Genomic DNA, 20634 nt, shown 5'->3' with positions numbered 1-20634 from the left:
CAGATCTGGTGTTGCTGTGGCGTAAGCTGGCAGCTACCGCTCTGATTCGACCCCTAGCCTGGGAACCTCCATATGCTGCGGGGTGGAACTCTAAAAAGACAAAAAATTGGGGAGCCTTCAGCTTATAGGTGACATTTACAGCCAGGAGAATAGATGAGCTCATGAAGAGAGCATTCTGATAGAGAAAAAGTCCAAGGGCTGAGCCCTAGATCACTTCAGTACTCAGAAGCCTAGGCGAGGAGAAAGAATCAGCAAAGGAGACTGAGAATCAGAAGTCTGTGAGGTCACCTCCCCACCAGCCAAGTAAAAAAATCATTGTTACCAGGACCTGACCTCTCTCCTCCCCACTGCAACGTTGAAAGTACTCAGAATAGCTGCTAGTTAAAGAGGAAGGAATAGAAAAATAGAAGGAAAAGGGACAGCCATGTCTCCGCCACTGCGGGAGGCTCCAGCTGGAAAGGAGAAGCTTAACTGGATGAACTACGCGGTTGTTGGATTGCATGGACCTTTTGTTCACTGAAAAAGGATAGGAAAACCTAAGGGAGCTGCCTGAGATTGCCTGGGGACAAGAAAGAACTGGTCAGTATATGTGTGACTGAGTCACTTTGCTTACCACAGAAATTGGCACAATGTTGTAAATCGACAGTACTTTAAAAAAAACTTTTTTTTTTTTTTTTTTAATTTAAAGAACTGGCCAGGAGTTCCTGTCACGGCTCAGTGGTAACAAACCCGGCTAGTATGCATGAGGATGCAGGTTCGATCCCTGGCCTCATTCAGTGGGTTCAAGATCCGGTGTTGCCGTGAGCTGTGGTGTTGGTCGCAGATGTGGCTCAGATCCTAAGTTGCTGTGGTGTAGGCTAGCGGCTACAGCTCCAATTCGACCCTTAACCTAGGAACTTTCATATGCCATGGGTGCGGCCCTAAAAAGACAAAAAGACAAAAAAAAAGGTAAAAAGAAAATTTACAAAATGGCAGTGGAAGAAAAAAATGGTTGCTTCTGCTTGCACCCCTGTGGGGTGTATCTGTTATCATTTACTTTCTCAGTTTCTGTGAAAACACATCCAACTTCACGACTTACAGGTTTTTTTGTTTTGTTTTGTTTTTAGGGCCTCATCCGCAGCATATGGAGATTCCCAGGCTAGGGGTCGAATTGGAGCTGTAGCTGCTGGCTTATGCCACAGCAACAGCAACATCAGATCTGAGCCTCGCCTGCAACCTACACCACAGCTCAGGGCAACACCGATCCTTAACCCACTGAGTGAGACCAGGGCTCAAACCCGCAACCTCATGGTTACTAGTTAGATACATTTCTGCTGCACCACAGTGGGAACTCCCTGACTTATGGTTCTAAGTCTGCAGGCAAAAGTTTGACTTTTTCGTAAATCATCAGACAGATTCTGTGAGTAAATAAAAGAGATTCCAACATGAAGGTCTTTCAAAGTTTCAGTGAAGACCCTGAGGTGCTTTAGTGTCCTTGAGAACTGTCCACACCTCCGATTTGACCCTTAGCCTGGAAACTTCCATATGCCATGGGTGCTCTTAAAAGACAAAAAAGGAAAAAAAAAAGGTCAAACGGAAATGTACAAAATGGCAGTGGGGTAAAGCGTAAAGCTACTTTTGCTTGCACCCCTGTGGTTTCAAATACCCGTTAGTTACCATATACTTTCTCAGTTTATGTGAAAACACTTCCAACTTCATGACTTAATAGTTCTGAGTCTATAGGCAGAAGTTTGACGTTTGCAAGAAATCATCAGACAGATTCTGTGGGTAAGTTAAAGAAAAGGAATTCCCAACATAAAGAGATATCAAAGTTTCAGTGAAGACCCCTGAGATGCTCTAGTGTCCTTGAGAACTTCTGTCCTGTACCATAAAGCAGTCATTCAGGTTTGTCCTGTGACTGTCTGTGCTCCATCAGCCCGGTTACAAAGTGATCCCAGTGAGGTCCAGTCAATCTTACTGAGTTTTCCCTGTCAGCCCTTTTCACATTTGCCGCTCGCCCAGAGACAGCTAGTGAATGAGTCGTTGCCTTGTATGCAACTCCATCACCCCTTGTGAACAGACCCAAGTGTGTGGTTTCCGGGTTGAGTGAACCTTGAGAGTGAGCCCTCTGTACACACACCTGTCTGATCTGGACATGTACACAGGTCTGTGCAGTTCAGTGTAGGTACAGCTACGTATTGAATTTAAACTGGATATATGTGAATGTAACCTGTCAGGTGAATAAGAAAAAAAAACCAAACCCCTAAAAATACAACTGGAACAATTCAGAGGTTAACATCTTTTTTAAAAAATTGCGTATATTTTGTTTCTTAATAACTGAGAGTACCATTTTTGTAGAGTTGATTTCCTTTCAATGGTAATAAGCATAAAAAGCACAGAGGCTAATGAATATATGATAGTTCTAAAATGAATGTAGAGCACATTTTCACTTAATGTCATTTATTTAGAAAATACAAAATAAAATGCCTTGATGCATCATTAAAGTATTGATGAAAGATCAAGATTTCTTAAATTAAGGTTCCTACTGCATTATGCCAAAATACATTTAAAAATCATGAGTCTTTTGATTACATCTTAATGTACTGATGTTTAAAAGAAAAATGGGAACAGACTATATTAAATACTTGTGTCTTTGCCAAATCCAAATGGTTACAGTAAATTTAACTTTGGAATTTCCTGACTTTTGTGTTGTTAAAATTGTAGGTTTTACTCAACATTAAAGGAGAGTTTGAATTTAATTTTCCTATATTAAAATTTTTTAAGATAATTGTGGAAGGGAGAGAGAATTGGAAGATTCTGGAGGACATAGTTTAAACAGCTCATCACTCAATCATTACAAGTATTTTACAGAATACAGACTGTACAACACATTTTACAGACTGTCATCTTTTTAAGTTTTCAGTATTTTACAACTTGTAAATAATTTGGTCTTATTTGTCTTGGGCTAACAAAAGGTAACCAAATGTTTCCACCCTGAGTAAGTTTAAAAAGAGAGAGAGGAGTTCCCGTCGTGGCGCAATGGTTAACGAATGCGACTAGGAACCATGAGGTTGCGGGTTCGGTCCCTGCCCTTGCTCAGTGGGTTAACGATCCGGCGTTGCCGTGAGCTGTGGTGTAGGTCGCAGACGCAGCTCGGATCCCACGTTGCTGTGGCTCTGGCGTAGGCCGGTGGCTACAGCTCCAATTCAACCCTTAGCCTGGGAACCTCCATATGCCGCGGGAGCGGCCCAAGAAATAGCAACAACAACAACAAAAAAGACAAAAAAAAAGAGAGCGTGGAGTTCCCTTGTGGCATAGCAGGTTAAGGACCTGGTGTTTTCACTGCTGTAGCTTGGGTTGATGCCCTGGTGTGGGTTCAATCCCTGGACCAGAAACTTCCAATGCCATGGGTGCAGCAAAAAAAAAAAAAAAAGAAAGAAAGAAAGAGAAAGAAATAAAAAAACCACTGCTGGAAAATAGGAATATATCCCAAGAAATATCAATTCAGGATGCAGACCACAAATTTATTTATTTATTTATTTTAAATATGATTTTTTAAATTTTTTTCCATTATAGCTGGTTTCACTATCTTTTTTTTCTTTTTGTCTTTTTGCCATTTCTTGGGCCGCTTCTGTGGCGTATGGAGGTTCCCAGGCTAGGGGTCTAATCGCAGCTATAGCCGCTGGCCTACGCCAGAGCCACAGCAGTGCAGGATCCGAGCCGCGTCTGCGACCTACTCCACAGCTCACGGCAACGCTGGATCGTTAACCCACTGAGCAAGGGCAGGGATCGAACCTGCAACCTCATGGTTCCCAGTCAGATTTGTTAACCACTGTGCCACCACAGGAACTCCCAGACCACAAATTTAAACTCATATTGATTAACTGTGTTATCAGAAACTTTTATGTATTTTGAAATGAAATAGAAAAAGCTTTCCAACTATTGTAGTAATTTTGAAAAGCACTGTGATAGAATTGCCTCTTGCTGCCATTGCATTATGCCTGAGTTACTCTACATTAGTGTTTAGAAGGATGCGGTATTGATTTCAGGCCAAAAAGGAACCACACATTACATTGCTACAGCAGTAGAAGAAAATGCACTTATTCTGCCTAGGTGGGCAAAAAAACTCAATTTAAAAATTTCCTTTACTGCCTATTAATGACAATAATTTAAATGACCTTCCCTAGATCAATAGCTAGAGAAAAAGGAACAAAGAAGATATATGTAATCATACCATAGTAAAACCCTGAAATAACACAAAAATACTGATATTACTTAGTAGGTAACAAGCTTCCATCCTCTGAATGGTGGACATACAGCAGATCCTGGTATTTTCCGCAATCCCCCCAAAAATACCCTTCCCTTTCCCTTGAGCCACTGCTCTTTTTCTTGCTTTCACCTACACTTTGGGAACAGTCATCCTCTACTGTTTTTCTTCCTTACTCTAGAACCCCTTAGGGAATATCCTTGCTAGTCAAGTGAGAATAATTTCCGTCACTAGGTGGACTTTCCCATCATATATATATGTATATATCTTTATAGGGCTGCACCCGTGGCATATGGAGGTTCCAGGCTAGGGTTGAATTGGAGCTGGAACCCCTGGCCTGCTCCACAGCCACAGCAATGCCAGATCCAAGCCACGTCTGTCACTTACACCACAGCTCACAGCAACACCAGGTCCTTAACCCCTTGATCAAGGCCAGGAATCGAATCTGTGTCCTCATGGATACTAGCCAGATTCATTCTGATGAGCCATGATGGGAACTCCTCAATCATATTGTCATTGGGTGTAATTCTCGATTTCCTGGCCATCACGGCCAGCTTCTGGGGAAGGAGTCCAGCAAACCCTTAGGTGCAGCTGAACTCACAGCTTGATAGTTCTATTCCTGGCACCATATGTTCATCTTGTATTTTGAAACTAGCTGCGTATATTTGTTTTCCCTTTTTCTGTGCTATATATCACTGCTTTGTGTTTGGAGAAGGGGAGTGCTGTAACATCCTGACTAGAGGTTAAAATATGCATGTTTATTAATGAGCTGCCCAGGTGATTCTTAGGCACCTTAAAGTTTTGTAAAATTGCAGTCCATTTTAAACTTTAGGGAAGACTGAGGCCATTTGACATGAATTTATTCAGCCTCTATAAACCCTCTATTACTATGTCCGCATTTTCCATTTTCCCTGCCTTAGATGAAGTTTCTTCCCGTCTTTCCAGGGTAAAATGTTCCAGTTCCACGCATACTCTCATCTCCTTTCTAGACTCCTTCTAGCTCTTGCTATTAATTAGTTCATTTTCTAGCTTGAATCTCTTCTCTTGCCTTACACTTTCTCCTTATCTGTAATTAAGGCCAAACTAAACCACACAAAACCTCTCTCCTCCATCTCTTTGATCACCTCTCACTATACCATTTCTTTCCGACTTTCTTCATTGAAGTTTCCTAAAAGCTTAGTCTGTACCAGCAGTCTTAAATTCCTCAACATCTGTTTATTTCTTATCCTTTTGTAAAATTGCCTTTGTTCTCTTGAATCCCTTACAGCATTTACTATTCTTGGTTATCCTGTTTCTTAAGTACGTTCCTTGGTGTATTAACTAATCCTATTGCTGCTGTAACATATTACTGTAAACTTAGCTGCTTAAAACAGCACAGACTTGTGATCTTGCATTTCTGATGATCAGAAGTTTAAATGGGTCTCACTGGGCTGAAGTCAAGGTTTAATAGGACTGAATTCCTTCTGGAGTGTCTAGAGGAGAATCCATTTTCTTGATGTTTCCCACTCATAGAAGCTGTCCTCACACCAGGCTTGTGGCCCCCTTTCATCTTCAGATCACTCTGAATCTGACCCTTCCTCTTCCATTTCTAAGCATGCTTGATTACATTGCACCCAAACCAGATAACCCAGGATAATCTCATTTGAAGATTAACCAATGGATAATCTTAATTGTCCTTTGTCATGTAAACTAACATATACACAGGTTCCCAGGATTAGAACTCAGATATCACTGGGAGTCCATTATACTATTAGTACACTTGAATAATTAAAATTTAAATAGCCTTTCAATAATTCTGGTGGCCTCTATTTCTTTTTATCCTCGCTTGCTTTTCTTCTTTCAGGTGAACGTTATCTCTTTTCTCTTTTTGTTTGTCCTTTTGCCATTTCTTGGGCTGCTCCCGCGGCATGTGGAGGTTCCCAGGCTAGGGGTCGGATAGGAGCTGTTAGCTGCCGGCCTACGCCAGAGCCATAGCGACTCGGGATCCAGCCTTGTCTGCAACCTACACCACAGCTCACGGCAACGCTGGATCGTCAACCCACTGAGCAAGGCCAGGGATCGAACCCGAAACCTCATGGTTCCTGGTCGGATTCGTTAACCACTAGCCACGACGGGAACTCCGGGTGGATGTTAGCTCTTTGTCACTATCTTTAACATCCTCTCTTCTTCCATGTTCTCTTCTCTCCCCTCTAAATTCTCTGTTACTGATTTATTCACACTGATGGTTTCAACTGTCTTTATCCATTGATACTAATAACTTTCTAAAGATTTATCCTGGATTTTCAGCTGTTTTCTAGACATGATTAGCTTGAAGTATTAATGATGAAACCATTACCTTTTTTTTTTTGTCTTTTTGTCTTTTTAAGGCTGCACCTGCAGCGTATGGAGGTTCCCAGGCTAGGGGTCTAATTGGAGCTGTAGCTGCTGGCCTATGCTACAGCCACAGCAGTGTGGGATCTGAGCCACGTCTGCAACCTATGCCACAGCTCACGGCAATGCCGGATCCTTAACACTGAGCAGGGCCACGGATTGAACCCGTGTCCTCATGGATGCTAGTCAGATTCTTTTCCGCTGAGTCACGGTGGGAAATCCCCATTAATTTTTCAATAAAATATATTTTCTTTACTTCTCTGGTTTTATTAATATCAGCTCAGTAATGAAGCCTTACTGTCCCTTTCCCTTGTTCCTGCTTTGACTTTAAGGATAGATATTACTTTCATTTATTCTTTCCTCTCTTCATCCTACCCTTATTAACTGGAGCTTAGACCATGTCTGTTCCTGGCCCCATTCTTACCCCAGCGCTGTTCTTCTTTATCAGCCTTGGCACAAATCATTGTCAAAGGTAGTATAACTTTCCTCCTGCCTAGTGATTCCCTTGCTCCTCATTGCTACAGAGCAGGGGCAAATTCCTGAGAATAGCATTCTAACCTTCCAGTTGTATCTTTTACTTCTTATAAATACCCTCAGCTCTTGGAAAACTCTTCATTCCTCACCCATAGTTTTTGTCCCAGAGTTTGTCCCATCTTTTCTGTTTGTTTAATTCTGCCCTATTTTTGGGGTCATTTATCAATTACTGTGTCCTCTAAGAATTTTTCCCGTTTCTCATGAATTCAGTTAAAACAGCGTATTTTTAAGCTTCCCTGGTGGGATCAATCATATTTTGCCTTGTTTTAAATGTGTCTACTTAAACTTTACATTCATGATGATTAATGATTTTGTGTGACTGATACATGATATGTGACAAATCAAAGGCCTTTAATCAGCAATTACTTAATGAGTTTGTGAATAAATAGTAGAACCCAACTAAAATTTGTTTGATTCAGAGAGAGAAGACTGAGTGTTTTAAAAAATGAATAGCATTTTCATTAATATTTCTTATGAGTATAGATGCAAATATCCTCAAGAAAGTATCAGTGTAGTAAATATAGCCACATATAAACATGATTATACATCATCATCAGTTGGGATTTGTGCTAAGTATGGAAGTTGGTTCAGCATCTGAAAATCAAGTTATATAATGTATAAATAGCATCAAGGACAAAAACCATAAGATCATCTCAGTATTTGAAGAAAAATTATTTGAAAAAAAATCTAACACCCTTTCATGATAAAAATGATTGACAAATGGAAGGAAACATCCTCAGCCTGATAAAGGGCATATATAAAAAAACTACAGCTAACACTATACTTACTGCCAGAGGAATCAGTGCCTTCTCTAAGATCAGAAATAAAACAGATGTTCACTCTGACAACCTCTATTCAACATTGTACTGGAGGTTCTAGCCAGGACAGTTAGGAAAGAAAAGGAAATAAAAGTATCCAGGTTGGAAAGGAAGAAGTAAAAGTGTTTGCAGATGACATTACTTAGTGGATAAGGGATCAACTAAAATGAGTACAGTATCCAATAAAGTGGAGAAGGTGTCCTCTAAAAATCTACTTAGACCCAGTAAATGATTTAGCAAGGTTGATGTTACAGAATATCAACATATTTCCATACATTCACAGTGAGCATTCTGAAAATCAAACTAAGAAAGGCTTTCCATTTAGGAAATAGGACCAAAAGGATAAATGCTTAGGAATAAATTTAGAAAGTGAAAGACATACAAATAAAACTACAAAACCTTGTTGAAAGAATTAAAGAAGATCTAAATAAGTGGAAAGATATCCCATGTTTGTAGATTGGAAGAGTTAATGTTAAGATGGCAATATTTCTTAAATTGTACTATAGATGCAACACAATCCTTGTTAGAAACCCAGCTGGCTTTTTTTTTTTTGGTGGGGGGGTGGAGTTGACGGTATGGTCTTAGGGTTCATATGGACATTTATATTCAAATCGTGTTTCATATATGGGACATATATGAAGAACACAACTCAATTATAAAAAAGATAAATAATTGAAAACTGGGCAAAGTAATTGAATAGATATTTCTCTAGAGAAGATACGTGAAAGCAATGAGCATGTGAAAATGTGCTCAACATTATCAGTCATTAGGAAAGTGCAAACCAAAAATACAGTGTGCTACCACTGCACATTATTACAATAGAAAAGATAATAATGGCTTGGCAAGGATGTGGAAAAATTGGAATCCTCAGACATCGTTAATTAATGCAAGCTATTATAGCTGCTTTGGAAAGTAATCTGACAGTTCCCTAATAATTTAAACATAGTTATCATATGACTCAGCAGTTTTACTTCTAGGTGTGTAATTTACCAAGTGAGAGGAAATTGTATCCCCACAGAAAATTGGTACTCCAATGTTTGTAACAGCTTTGCTCATAATAGCCAGAAAATTGAAAATAATTCAAATATCGATCAACTGATGAATGGATAAAATAAAATGTGGTATATCCACACAGTAGAACATTATTCAGCACCTAAAGGAATGAAGTACTGATATGTGCCACGATATGGTTGAACTTTGAAAACGTGACGCTAAATGAAAGAAGCCAGTTACGAAAGCCACTTCCTTTACGTGAAATGTCTGGGACAGGCAAATCTGTAGGAACAGACCAGTTATTAGTTATAGATCTGTTAGTTAGAGATTATTGCCTAGGGCTTGCCGGGAGGTCGGGAGAGTGACTGCTAATGGGGTGGAATTACTTTGGCAGAAATCAAAGTGCTCTAAAATTAGACTGTAGTAACGGTTGTACAACCCTGTAAATACCAAAAACTGTTGAACTGTGTACTTGAAGTAGATGAACTGTATTGCTATGCAGTTACTATATTTCAATAAAGCTGTTTATAAATATGCAATGAAATTCTGAGTACAGTTGATGTATATCATCCTTTAAATATCACAAGAAGGTAAAACAGACATTAACTTTACATTACAACTTACTTTTGAAAATGCCTGTTGTCCATATAAAAGCTTGACATTTTTTGTATTTAAAATTTAGTCATTAATTATCCTAGTTTCAAATAGTATATTAATAAAAACTCAAAGAATAACAGAAATAGCATTTACTTTTTTCTATACCAAAAAAAAAATTATACAGAATAGGCCAAACACATGTGGAATTGGCATTGATGGAAAGAAAAAAATTCTATGGGCACTTTTTAAAAGCAAAATTTCTCATTTTCTTTGTTCTAAGTTCTCTGTAATATAATTATTAGATGGACTGCTTTTATGTATGATATGTACATATTGGAATTGACAGAATTTCTAGGGCAGTGTTCTTAGGATTCTGTGATACCTGAGATCACACTTAGCACTACTTACCCAATTATTCATTATATTCTGCTCAGAATAAGAGTCACAGTAAATGTTGTAAATGTTGATTGACAAATATGAGGTTATATGGTTTGGCAGTCAGAAATAGGTCAGATGGTTTTGCTTAGGTCTAGTTTTCTTTTTTATAAAACAAAAACAAAAACCTGTGTTTCTCTTCTTCAGATTACCAAACACTTTCCAGTCCTTCTCTTTCCTTACCCTTCCATGGCATACCTAAAAGTCCCTCGTGGGTGACAGTGTTCCTCAGCCTCCTTCATCATCCTCCTGCTCTTCCTCGAGTCTCCTGTGCTGGTCCCTTCCTTGGACTTTCCCTTCGATGGTAGTGGTTCTCAGAGTTCCCTCTGAAAAACTCAGTTCTTTTCATTTGTGTGTCTTCTTTGGAAATCTCATCTCTTGCTACAACTTCAAAAGCAATCTACAAAATTGGTGATAAACCACAAAAGTACATCTTTACCCCTTACTTTTTTTATGAGGTTTCAAATTTTTGCTTCATCGTTGGAATTTCTGCCTGTTTCTCTCAAACATTTCATGTTGAAAATGTCCCAAATGCAACTGAACCTCAAAATGTGTTCTTCCCTCTGTGTCCCATTTTCTGTTATTAGCCCTACCATTAGCTCCCTTCTTAATCAAAGATAGAAGTCTGAAATACTCACCTGGTGGCAAAGTCTTGCTGATTTCTCCTTCTAGACTCTCTTGACTATAGGTCCTCTCTCATATACAGCTTACATCAGGCTTTCAGCACCTATCGCTGGACTGTTTATTGTCTGTCCTCATTAAACGCAAGGATTGTCTTTCTAAAATATTGATTTACTTATGTAACATTCTTGTTTAACTTAAACCTCTTCATAAACACCATCAATAACATCAGGAAAAAAAGCCAAAGTTCTAGGGAAGGCTCTCAGTATTCAAAACATGGCTAACGAGCTAAGCTTATCTTCATTAGTGTCCTAGCCATTCTGGGACCCTTTCCATTCTTCCACTGTGCCGTGTTTTCAGATACATTCACCCGTGCTGTCTTTTGCTCTCGTCTTTGTTTCCTATTAGTCTAATGCGAACTCTATGCCACTTAAGCACAGTGATTAGTTCAAGACACCAGGCCTAAGTCAATCAGTACATTCCTGGCTAGAGGAATCATTCAAAATTTAGCATGTGACTCAATTCAGGACATTAGAAGAAAAAGGAAGATTGGCTGGGTGCTCCTGAGAAAAAAGGTTCTCTTCTTCTTAGAAGAGAGTCACTGGAAGAGTCACCATTTCTTCCACTACATGTCCCAAAGGTCTAGCCCAGGACCCCAGGACCACTGTAACCGTTTTGCTCCCATCAGGGAAGGTGGCCTGAAGAATGAAGTCAAAGCACAGAGGAGGGCATAGGTGAGATCTCAGAGAAACTGAGCAAGAGACTTTCACAAAACAGTCCCAAAGTCCTTGCCACTTCTGGAGTGCCAGGTATGCAAGTTATTCCTTTTCTGGTTTATGTTAGTTAGAATCAATCTTTCGATTGTAGAACAAAAGCCTCCAAACTGATAAATAAGGTTTGGGTTTTTTTTTTTTTTTTTTTTAAATTCAGGGGGAAATGAAGCAGAAGCATATTAGGTATGCAGAGCATGATGAAATGAATTCTCATTAAGACTGCCTTTTCCGGAGTTCCTGTCATGGCTTAGAGGTGATGAATCCGACTAACATCCATGAGGACGCATGTTCAATTCTTGGCCTCAATCATTAGGTTTAGGATCCTGCAGTGCCTTGAGCTGTGGTGTACATTGAAGATGCGGCTTGAATCTGACATTGCTGTGACTGTGGTGTAGGCTGGCAGCTGTAGCTCCAATTTGACCCCTAGCCTGGGAACTTCCATACACTGCAGATGTGCCCCTAAAAAGACAAAAAAAAAAAAAAAAGACTACCTTTTCCCCTGAAAAGACTTGTCACCAGTAGTTTGGCACATTTGTTTGTACCTACCTCGGCAATAGATGCTTTATGTTTGTGGAAATACTACTTCCAAGTCCTATTGTGACATATGTCTTAAAGAATTAATATTACGAAGAACTAAATGCATACGTCCTTTTTTTTTTTTTGTCTTTTTGCCATTTCTTGGGCCACTCCCGCAGCATATGGAGGTTCCCAGGCTAGGGGTCCAATCGCAGCTGTAGCCTCCGGCCTACGCCAGAGCCACAGCAACACGGGATCCGAGCCGAGTCTACAATCTACACCACAGCACACGGCAACCCCCGATTGTTAACCCACTGAGCAAGGCCAGGGATCGAACCCACAACCTCATGGTTCCTAGTCGGATACATCCTTCTTAACAGAAGTGTTAATGCTAAATTTAAATTGGTGGATAAATATTGGGGAAAACTAAATTGAAATTTACATTTTGATTAGTTAAAAAAACAAATTTTTGAATTTTTAAAATTTGAGGGGAGTCTAGCCCAAAATAAATGAAAGGTATTCTTGTTTTTCATGTAGAATTCTTAAATACTTTACTGAGAGCCTCTTACATATAATTATTTTGAAGCTAACCTTTTAAAGTTCTTATTTAATTTTTTAAGGAGAATTGTGAAATGTAGAGTTTTTATAAAGTAAAATATTTAATTCAAAACCCATGTGTTCTTCTATGTTCCAGAAGTTTTCTTTCCCTTAAAAATGTCAAACATCTTTCAGTCTACTCTTTTTGTTGTCAGGAAGGATATTTGGAAATAGAGCACAAAGAAATTCTTTCTTATGAAAGGAAATTCCTGAAAATAAGAGTTAATGCTGAAATGAAGGACTTAAGATTCCTAATTTTTAAGAATTTGAATTAATCCTGGGCTCCATAAGTGCCTTGATTGTTGGTATAACTTTAGACGTAAGGAGATCAGAAGGCAAGTTTGGTCCTTCACTTTTGTAATCCTTGCTGCTTTGTTGTGTGCCATTCTTTTTTTTTATCTTCCTTATCTACAGGTGATTATCAATTTATTTGGTAAAGTATAGCTATTCTAGTTTCCTTTCTCTTCTGAATCCACATTCAGTTTTATTAAGATGCTGTGCACTAAGATAGCAACACAAGATGCAACAGATCCTAATTTTGCACATATGGTTTCATTTTGTTGCATTAAGTGTGATGGTAACTCTTTCACCACATTATGTATTTGCTCTCATGTAACCAGTTCATGTTAAAATTCTGATCTCACTTGGGGAATTGGTGGATTATGATTTGGATGTACCACTGTGCCTTCAGTGGCTGTTAAGCCTTTAATGAAGATATTATTTCAGATAATGTCTGATCTGGTAACTTTTTTTATAAGAACATTCCAAGAAGACACAAGCATAAAGTTATTTCCTGATACAGCTTTTAGACAAGAACAACATCAGAATAAATGGTAGAAAAAAGAATGAATAGAAGAATAGAGAAAATTCAAGAAATGCTTTTCAACTATTTTTTTTTTTAATTATGGGCTTTAAAATTTATTTCCTTGTGTTTACAATTAAAATGTAATTTTCCTGGGTTTTTTTATTGATAATTTAAATACACACGCACATCTAACAAGATCCAAAATGAAACTAAAAGCTCAGGTTTACTTTTCAGTGATCATCTCTGTTTATGGCTTTTGTTTCCTGTATTCACTGGTCTTAGCTAGCTCTGTTCCTTAAAAAGGACAGTTAACTCCTAGGCATCTGTGGCTGGATTTTCCTCACAATGGCTCATTTCCTTTTAAATGTATTAGCAAGTAGCTCCCAGTGTACCTAATTGTAGCTTTGTTTGACTTTCCACCTCTCTCTGATTATTGAACTAGAAGCAAAGTACACTAAAGCTTATATAAATGGCCAGGTTTTCTGGTTTGATGAAAGTTTAAAAGAAAGCAGACCTTTCATTAATGTGAAAGGGAGGAGACTAGTCCCAACATTTAGTAAGCTGAGTGAATAAGTACAGGGAGGTACAACAGGAAAGCTGGACTCTTCCCAAAGCCACCCAGGTTTGCCCTTTGCCATTTTTCTGTATTATTTTAGATTTGAAGTTAATTCCCAGAATGTCAAATACACCCTTATTCAGCTGGAAGTACAAAAACCTATCCTGATGCCAACTAGAAAAAAAAAAGTGTTTGCCATCCTCCGTTGGTTCAAATAATTAATGTGAAAATCAGCTATAAATTTTCAGATGTAGTTATTTCTTGTTTTAAAATGTCATCCCTGCATGTTGTTTTTTCTAAAGTCTCTAGTAGGATAATTCCCTAATTGATGTAGAATGGAAACTAAAACATTGACATCTTTACTTATTTCCAATTTAAATTGCATTTGGGGAAAAAAAAAAGGATATAGAGTTTTGCTTTAGTTGGCCTTGTTTTACTGCCATGGGAGTTTCCTTTCATCTCAGTTCCCATAGACATGTGTGAGAAATTCCTTAGGGCCTGAAACAAGAGTATCTTCAGGGTTATATGATCTGACCTAATCAACCATGAGTGCTCTCATACTCTTTTAAAAAAATGCCTTTTAAAAGCTATTTAATGAAGGTCATTCTCAGTCGTCTTCTCCTTCTTCCCCTGATTAGACATTGATGAGTGCAGCATCATTCCTGGGATATGTGAAGCTGGCGAGTGTTCCAACACCGTGGGAAGCTATTTTTGTGTTTGTCCACGTGGATTTGTAACCTCAACAGATGGCTCTCGGTGCATTGGTAAGCCTCCTAGTTTTGAAGGCACAATACACTGCTTCTTTATAAGGACAGAACAGACCAAGCAGGTATGGAAATGGCAACAATTATAAGACCATTGAGAAAGTGGCTGAAAGAGTTGTTGAAAATAACTGGTACCACTATTGAGGGAACGATCGACCAGGTGCCCTTTGCAAACTTCATTTTCAGAAGCCACCTGGGTTTGTTTCTGGTGTCAGAGTCATTTTTGAAATGAAGAAAAGACTTCCTCAAGACGTTGCTCTTGCCAAATGGTAACAGACACAAAGGCTAAGAAAGACTTTTTAAAATATACTCTAGGAGACAAAATGTAGTAATTAGAGATTCTTTTGTCACTGTGAATCATGGATGTACTCGCTATCGTATTTACTTAGCACGTGTTTCTTCTAGTGAAAATAGCTATTACAAAAAAGAAATCGAGCTTTCAGTGACTATAAAGCCGGGAGATCCCAGTTGGGGGTTGTGGGAGTCATGGGATATCATTGTTCTCCCAGCCCTTTGACTCTCCCATGAAGTCCCTCAATAAAATGGATTTATCCTCCCCCCAAAAAAAGAAATCAACACCTTTAATTTTGTGTTTTAAGCATTTTGAAATTAAAGCCAAATATATTTGTAGGCACTCTTTCGATTAGAAAGATGAAACGGTACTCTCAGTCATATGTGGTCATCTATTTTTGAACAAGCCTCAGGCTTTAGGAGCCCTCAAGATTGTTATAGTACAGGAATTATGGAAATAAACCAGCATAAAAAGACTAGAGTTGCTTGGTTCACTAGAGGATGACCATATGGGCAATGACTATCTCCCGTTGTCACCGGGAGGGTTGTGACCAATTCACTGCCAGGGACTTTGTAGATCCAGTTGATGTTCAGGTGAACTAGATCAGTCAATGAGATGGAAATAATAGAGAATTCAGGGTGTAAGTTAGAAGTCCTAGGCCACCAGTTAAAAGGCCTGAATTCACATAATGAAAAGGATTGATGGGCCAGACACTATGCTATGACCATGCAGTGGTGGACATGAGAGATAGAGGTCCTGCCTTTAGGATACTATGTTGTCATCATAAATAATAGCAGAAAAGTAGCAGCAGTGATTAAAGAAGAAACAGTGGTAACTGTAGTAAAATTGATGACTACCATTTTTTTTTTAGTGATTTTTATTTTTTCCATTTTAGTTGGTTTACAGTGTTCTGTCAGTTTTCTACTGGACAGCAAAGTGCCCCAGTGACACACACACACACATACACGGTCTTTTTCTCACATTATCCTCCATCATGCTCCATCACAGGTGACTAGATATGGTTCCCAGTGCCACACAGCAGGATCTCATTGCTTATTCATTCCAAAGGAAATAGTTTGCATCTATTAACCCTATATTCCTACATACCATACGTAAGGCACTGCACATCTACGTCATCTCATTATCACAGAGCAGTGGGGCCTTTGGTAAGCTAATGACTTCTTTGTACTTCAGTTTCTTCTAGTAAATGTTCAGTAAAATATTCTTTATTACTACTACTATAATTATTATTAGAAGGAGGAGGTATAGGAGAATTATGGTGCAATCCTTATAATATCCCTGTGTGGTAGGCATAAGTATTTAGATTTATAGGTGAAGGAATTGAGGTTTACAGAGGTTAAGTGACAATGTTTCATGGCCGATAAATGGAGCCCGGATTTGAATCCAGGTCTATCTGTATCTGTGTCACTCTGGCCCTGTACTATCTCCTTATCTACTTTAAGGTGGCTGGAGACATCAACGTCTTTAGCGTGAGTGCTGCTGACAGTCTGCTTTAAAAAGGAAGGCGACCATTGGAGCCTCCCTTTCTCACTGTAGAATTATGAGATTTGAATGACAAGTATTTGTTCCTTATGAGTGAACCGGAGCTCTCTCTTACATTAGGTGAAATAATATAGAAATGTTAATTCTATAAAACTGAGCAAATTAACTATTTTTAGGGTCAGTGTTGCCAACTGGCTCATTGCTTCATAAGTCTGATTCACTTAATGTGATTTAACAGCTATGAGAATTGAAAATTAGTAGAACTGCCTACAGGTGGTTCAGTTTTCCTAAACTGTACAGGGAAATAATGTGCATACACACGAAAACACACAGTCAGCTTGAAACAGTCATGAGCCAAAGCCAAGGGAAATGTCACTTTGGGAGTCATTATTGGACATTATTGGCTGGATGCCATGGACCTTGGCTTCAGGAAACTTCTATTCTAGAATATGGCTAGAAAAAAATGTGGCTAGAGAAGTAAGTGAGATTGTTACTATGAGGTTCTAAAAATGCCAAATAAGATTCATGTATTTTATTTGGTAGACAATGCGGAGTAATTGAAGGCCTTTGACAATGATTTGTACAACCGGACAAACTAGTCGGAAGACAGAAGTTTGCTATTAACAAATGTTAGTAATTTCTATCAGATTTCTAAGTTATTTCTTTATCTCTAATTTTTTAAGTTTCTAAATTTGTCTTTAGTCGAACAACACATACTTTTTTTTTTACATTGAAAAGAAGACATATTTTTCATCATATTAATATAAGATCAAGATCCCCAATGATTTATTGAGATTGTTTTCTCCAATGTCAGATACTTGGTTTACCATTAAATCATGATGAACTCTCTTTCTTGCTTCATTATGTAAAGCTCTAAGCCTTTCCTTAAACTTTCAAAATGCTTTGGGTCCTGACCCAGCCTGTGTTCGGGACTCATCTCTAACTACTTACTGCCTCAGGTTTCTCTCATTGTGCTGCACAAGAACACATCCCGCAATATTTCCTCTGCCGGAAGCATCTGGATTTCCCCTTTCTATGCTCATTAAAACCCAACTCATCCTTTAAGTCCCTAGTTAAATATCACCTTTCCTTATAGCCACCCATACTTAACCTACATTTTCTTCTTGGGCGAGATCAGTCAGCCCTTCCCGTAGTATTTTTTTTTTTTTTGCCTTCATTTCTGGGTTTATACTTGTACTTTTACTCATTGACCAGACGGTGAGCACCATTTGGTCCTGCCTTATGCAGCCTTCTGGCCCCCGTGCCTTGTAATTTCTTCCATAGAAGTTTTGGCTCAATAAATCTCTGGATGAATGGGCAAACCAACAAATGAATGAGTGAGTTGCTATTGACTGTAAGAATTTCCTGTTAGTTAATAAATGCTTTGCATCATTCAGCATCCTGCTGTACATGATATGATGTTACTCATGGTCCCTGGTGCTCAGAAGGTAAGAGATCCTGCCTGAGGTTCAGAGAGCTGAGACACAGGCAATACTATGTACGCAGGAGCCCCTATGCATTGCAGAATCAATAGCCACACCCAGGAACAGAGGAAAGCCCTTACCAAGGTGGAGAATGACATTCCGATATTTTAAAACCAATGTTAAAATTACATAAGCAGCATAAAAAATTTCTGAATAAATGTTTCATTTGTGTTTTCCATAAATGAAAAATCAGTAGTGTTTTCCACATATGAAAAATTAAATCTAGCATTTTAATATGAAAGAGATCTTTGATTTTTTCAAGTCTGAGTCTATTTTCTTAGATTGAATTTATTTACGATTGAATTAAATATGTCATAGGTATTTCCATGCTGTTTATTTTATAACCATATATACTAACAATAATGAGTTGGATGAACTCAAAACTTTTTCTTGAGTAGGAAACTGCGTGTTATCTGTAGCTTTATTCTAAGAGTGGCGCATACTGAATGCTGCCCTAATTCCTTATTCTGGTTAATGAAAACATCCTGAGTCTATACAACATTACAAAGCATCAATAAGCTGCCTTTTTCTTTTATGTGTAGGAAATGGCTTCATACGGCAGGAGAGTATGGCGGCAGGAGAGTATGGCCGGGTATTTTAATTATAAAATAAGATAGTTTCCCCATTTCACTTTATGCTAAATTTTCCATCAGGTTTTTAAAATATCCAGGAAACAGCTTTCTTTTTTTTAACAAAGAGTGCTGACATATGTCACTTCTTAAAAGAATTAAACCATACCTAGTAATTTTTTTCTTAGAAGCGTTTTTGTAACACAATCTAATGACCCTTATGTAATTTGTAATTCAGTGTGATTGTAATATCCATGCTTTATTAATACCTAATTTTCACACTGCCATATGGGCAAGAAGAGTGACTGGCAGTCAACAATGAGTCAGTAATGAGTTGACAAGTAGCAGTGAGCAAACTCTGTAGGCAAGTTCATGTGCCAGCTACTGTTGTTGTGTACACAGAACTGGAGGGATCCAACAGCAGGGACTGGAAAGTGCCAGTCAGCAGCAAGTGAAGTTCAGAAAATGAGAGTGAGCATTTAGAAATCCTTAAAGTAATGCATTTCCTTGAGCTTTGCAAGTTTCAGTGCACAGTATTGCCATGGAGTAATCCTGAGAAAACAAAACCCAAAAACATCATGTGAAAAATAATAACAAAAGAGAAAGTTTGAGCAGTGAGTAATTGATTGCTGAATAATTTCCTAGCGCATACATGCTATAAGTCTAAAAGAAAGGCCTGATTATTGTAGTTAAAATTCTCAGCGAAATGAGCACTGATATCAACTTCGCTAGATGGATGGAAGCTAAACAAAGGAGTAAGGCCACGCTGAGCAAGGAGAAGGGTGAAGTAGCACTGCAGGTAGATGCTTGCAGTGAGTGGGCAGGGGAGACGGTGAGAAGAACGTGTTTGGAAAGGAGCACTGGGTAAGAAGATAGTTGGAGATAGAATAGGAAGAATGGGTTAAGATGAAGATTCCATTTCCGAGGTTCTTAGCTGTCATGCGAAGGAGTTTCATATCTTGAAGACAGTGAGAGCTCATCAGGATTTGGGGGGAAGGACAGAGACAAAAATCAGTGGGGGAAAAAACTGTTTAAAAGGAATGAGGAAGATCTTCAGATCAGGAATAGAGTGATGGTCTGGATAAGCCATTCTGCACCACTCTCGGTGGTATGGGTCTTGATTACATGTGTGTGCATTTGCAACACTTGCTTAAAGGATAGCCCCAAACTCCCAAAAATGTTTAACTGAAGGGAGAAGGGGAGAGAGGGATGGAGTGGTATACTGAATAGTGTTTTAGTTTTAACCACAAAATCCTATAAAAGGCGACTGGTGAAACAAGGACAGTTGTTTTAATTAAGAAGGAATGTCCTAGAAAGAGAAGGTTAAACAGTGAGGAAGAAAATCTTCACTGTTTTAAAGGAAGAAGTAAACTAGGGAGCCACAGTGGTTCACTTTCTTGCCTTGTTTCTCCTAGTCCTATTTAGTCTCGCATAATGGAAACATGAAAACAACAGGAATCTGCAGAATTAATCAGGTGGAACTCAGATTGGTGCCAGACACTCAGAAAGGTGTGTGCTGGCCTCCAGCATCAGAGGATGAGTCTGAGATAATGGTTTCTATTTACTGAACATCTACTATAGCTAGTCTTCTGACCAGAGCTAACCTCGTCAGTGTTTTCTGGCTGACCCCTTCATTTTTAATGAGCAAAGCTTATTCAGCAAGGAGACATTTTTCTCAAGGTACAACCCCCCCAACTTCTACCAAGTTTTCATCACATTGTATAATTAACCATTAGTTCTCTTAAATCAAGTTTAGACTAAATGTCAAACCATGAAACAAACTCTGATAAGAGTACCATTATTTGGTTTGAAGATAGATTTATATTTTAATCAGAAGAGATGAATTGCTTCCTCATTCTCAGCACGGCTTTAAATAAGACTTAATGTAAACCTTCTTCTGGGAGTGTGCTGAGGGTGATAGGAGATTATTAAGGGAATAGACGTGTTTTCATTACTCACGACATAACAGTCCTGCAGTTAAACATATATCAGGCATTAGAAGGATTTGTCCTAATGATATAATAAATATGCTTCATCTGCATTTGTTCCTAGTAACTCCCTGTTTCAAGGGACCACGTGCCTTACTGTAGAGTGCCTCTTTTTAGTCTTCCACGGGACGCATTTCCAACATAATACTTTCTGAGAACCATGTGATTCAGAT

At 38.6% G+C, this 20634-nt stretch overlaps 1 protein-coding gene across 1 annotated transcript in view; it reads left to right on the top strand.

The window, feature by feature from the left end:
- Positions 1–20634, top strand: part of FBN2 (fibrillin 2) — a 219281-nt gene that overhangs the window by 83482 nt on the left and 115165 nt on the right. The window contains exon 8 of the mRNA XM_047778547.1: positions 14500–14625. Within this exon, the coding sequence (XP_047634503.1) occupies positions 14500–14625 (126 nt within the window). The remainder of the gene's footprint in view (positions 1–14499; positions 14626–20634) is intronic.

The sequence above is a fragment of the Phacochoerus africanus genome, chromosome 4 (assembly GCF_016906955.1).
Source record: "Phacochoerus africanus isolate WHEZ1 chromosome 4, ROS_Pafr_v1, whole genome shotgun sequence".
NCBI classification, from domain to species: Eukaryota; Metazoa; Chordata; class Mammalia; order Artiodactyla; family Suidae; genus Phacochoerus; species Phacochoerus africanus.
The sequence above is the reverse complement of the archived record's forward strand: the minus strand, read 5'-3'. Positions and strand labels throughout refer to the sequence as shown.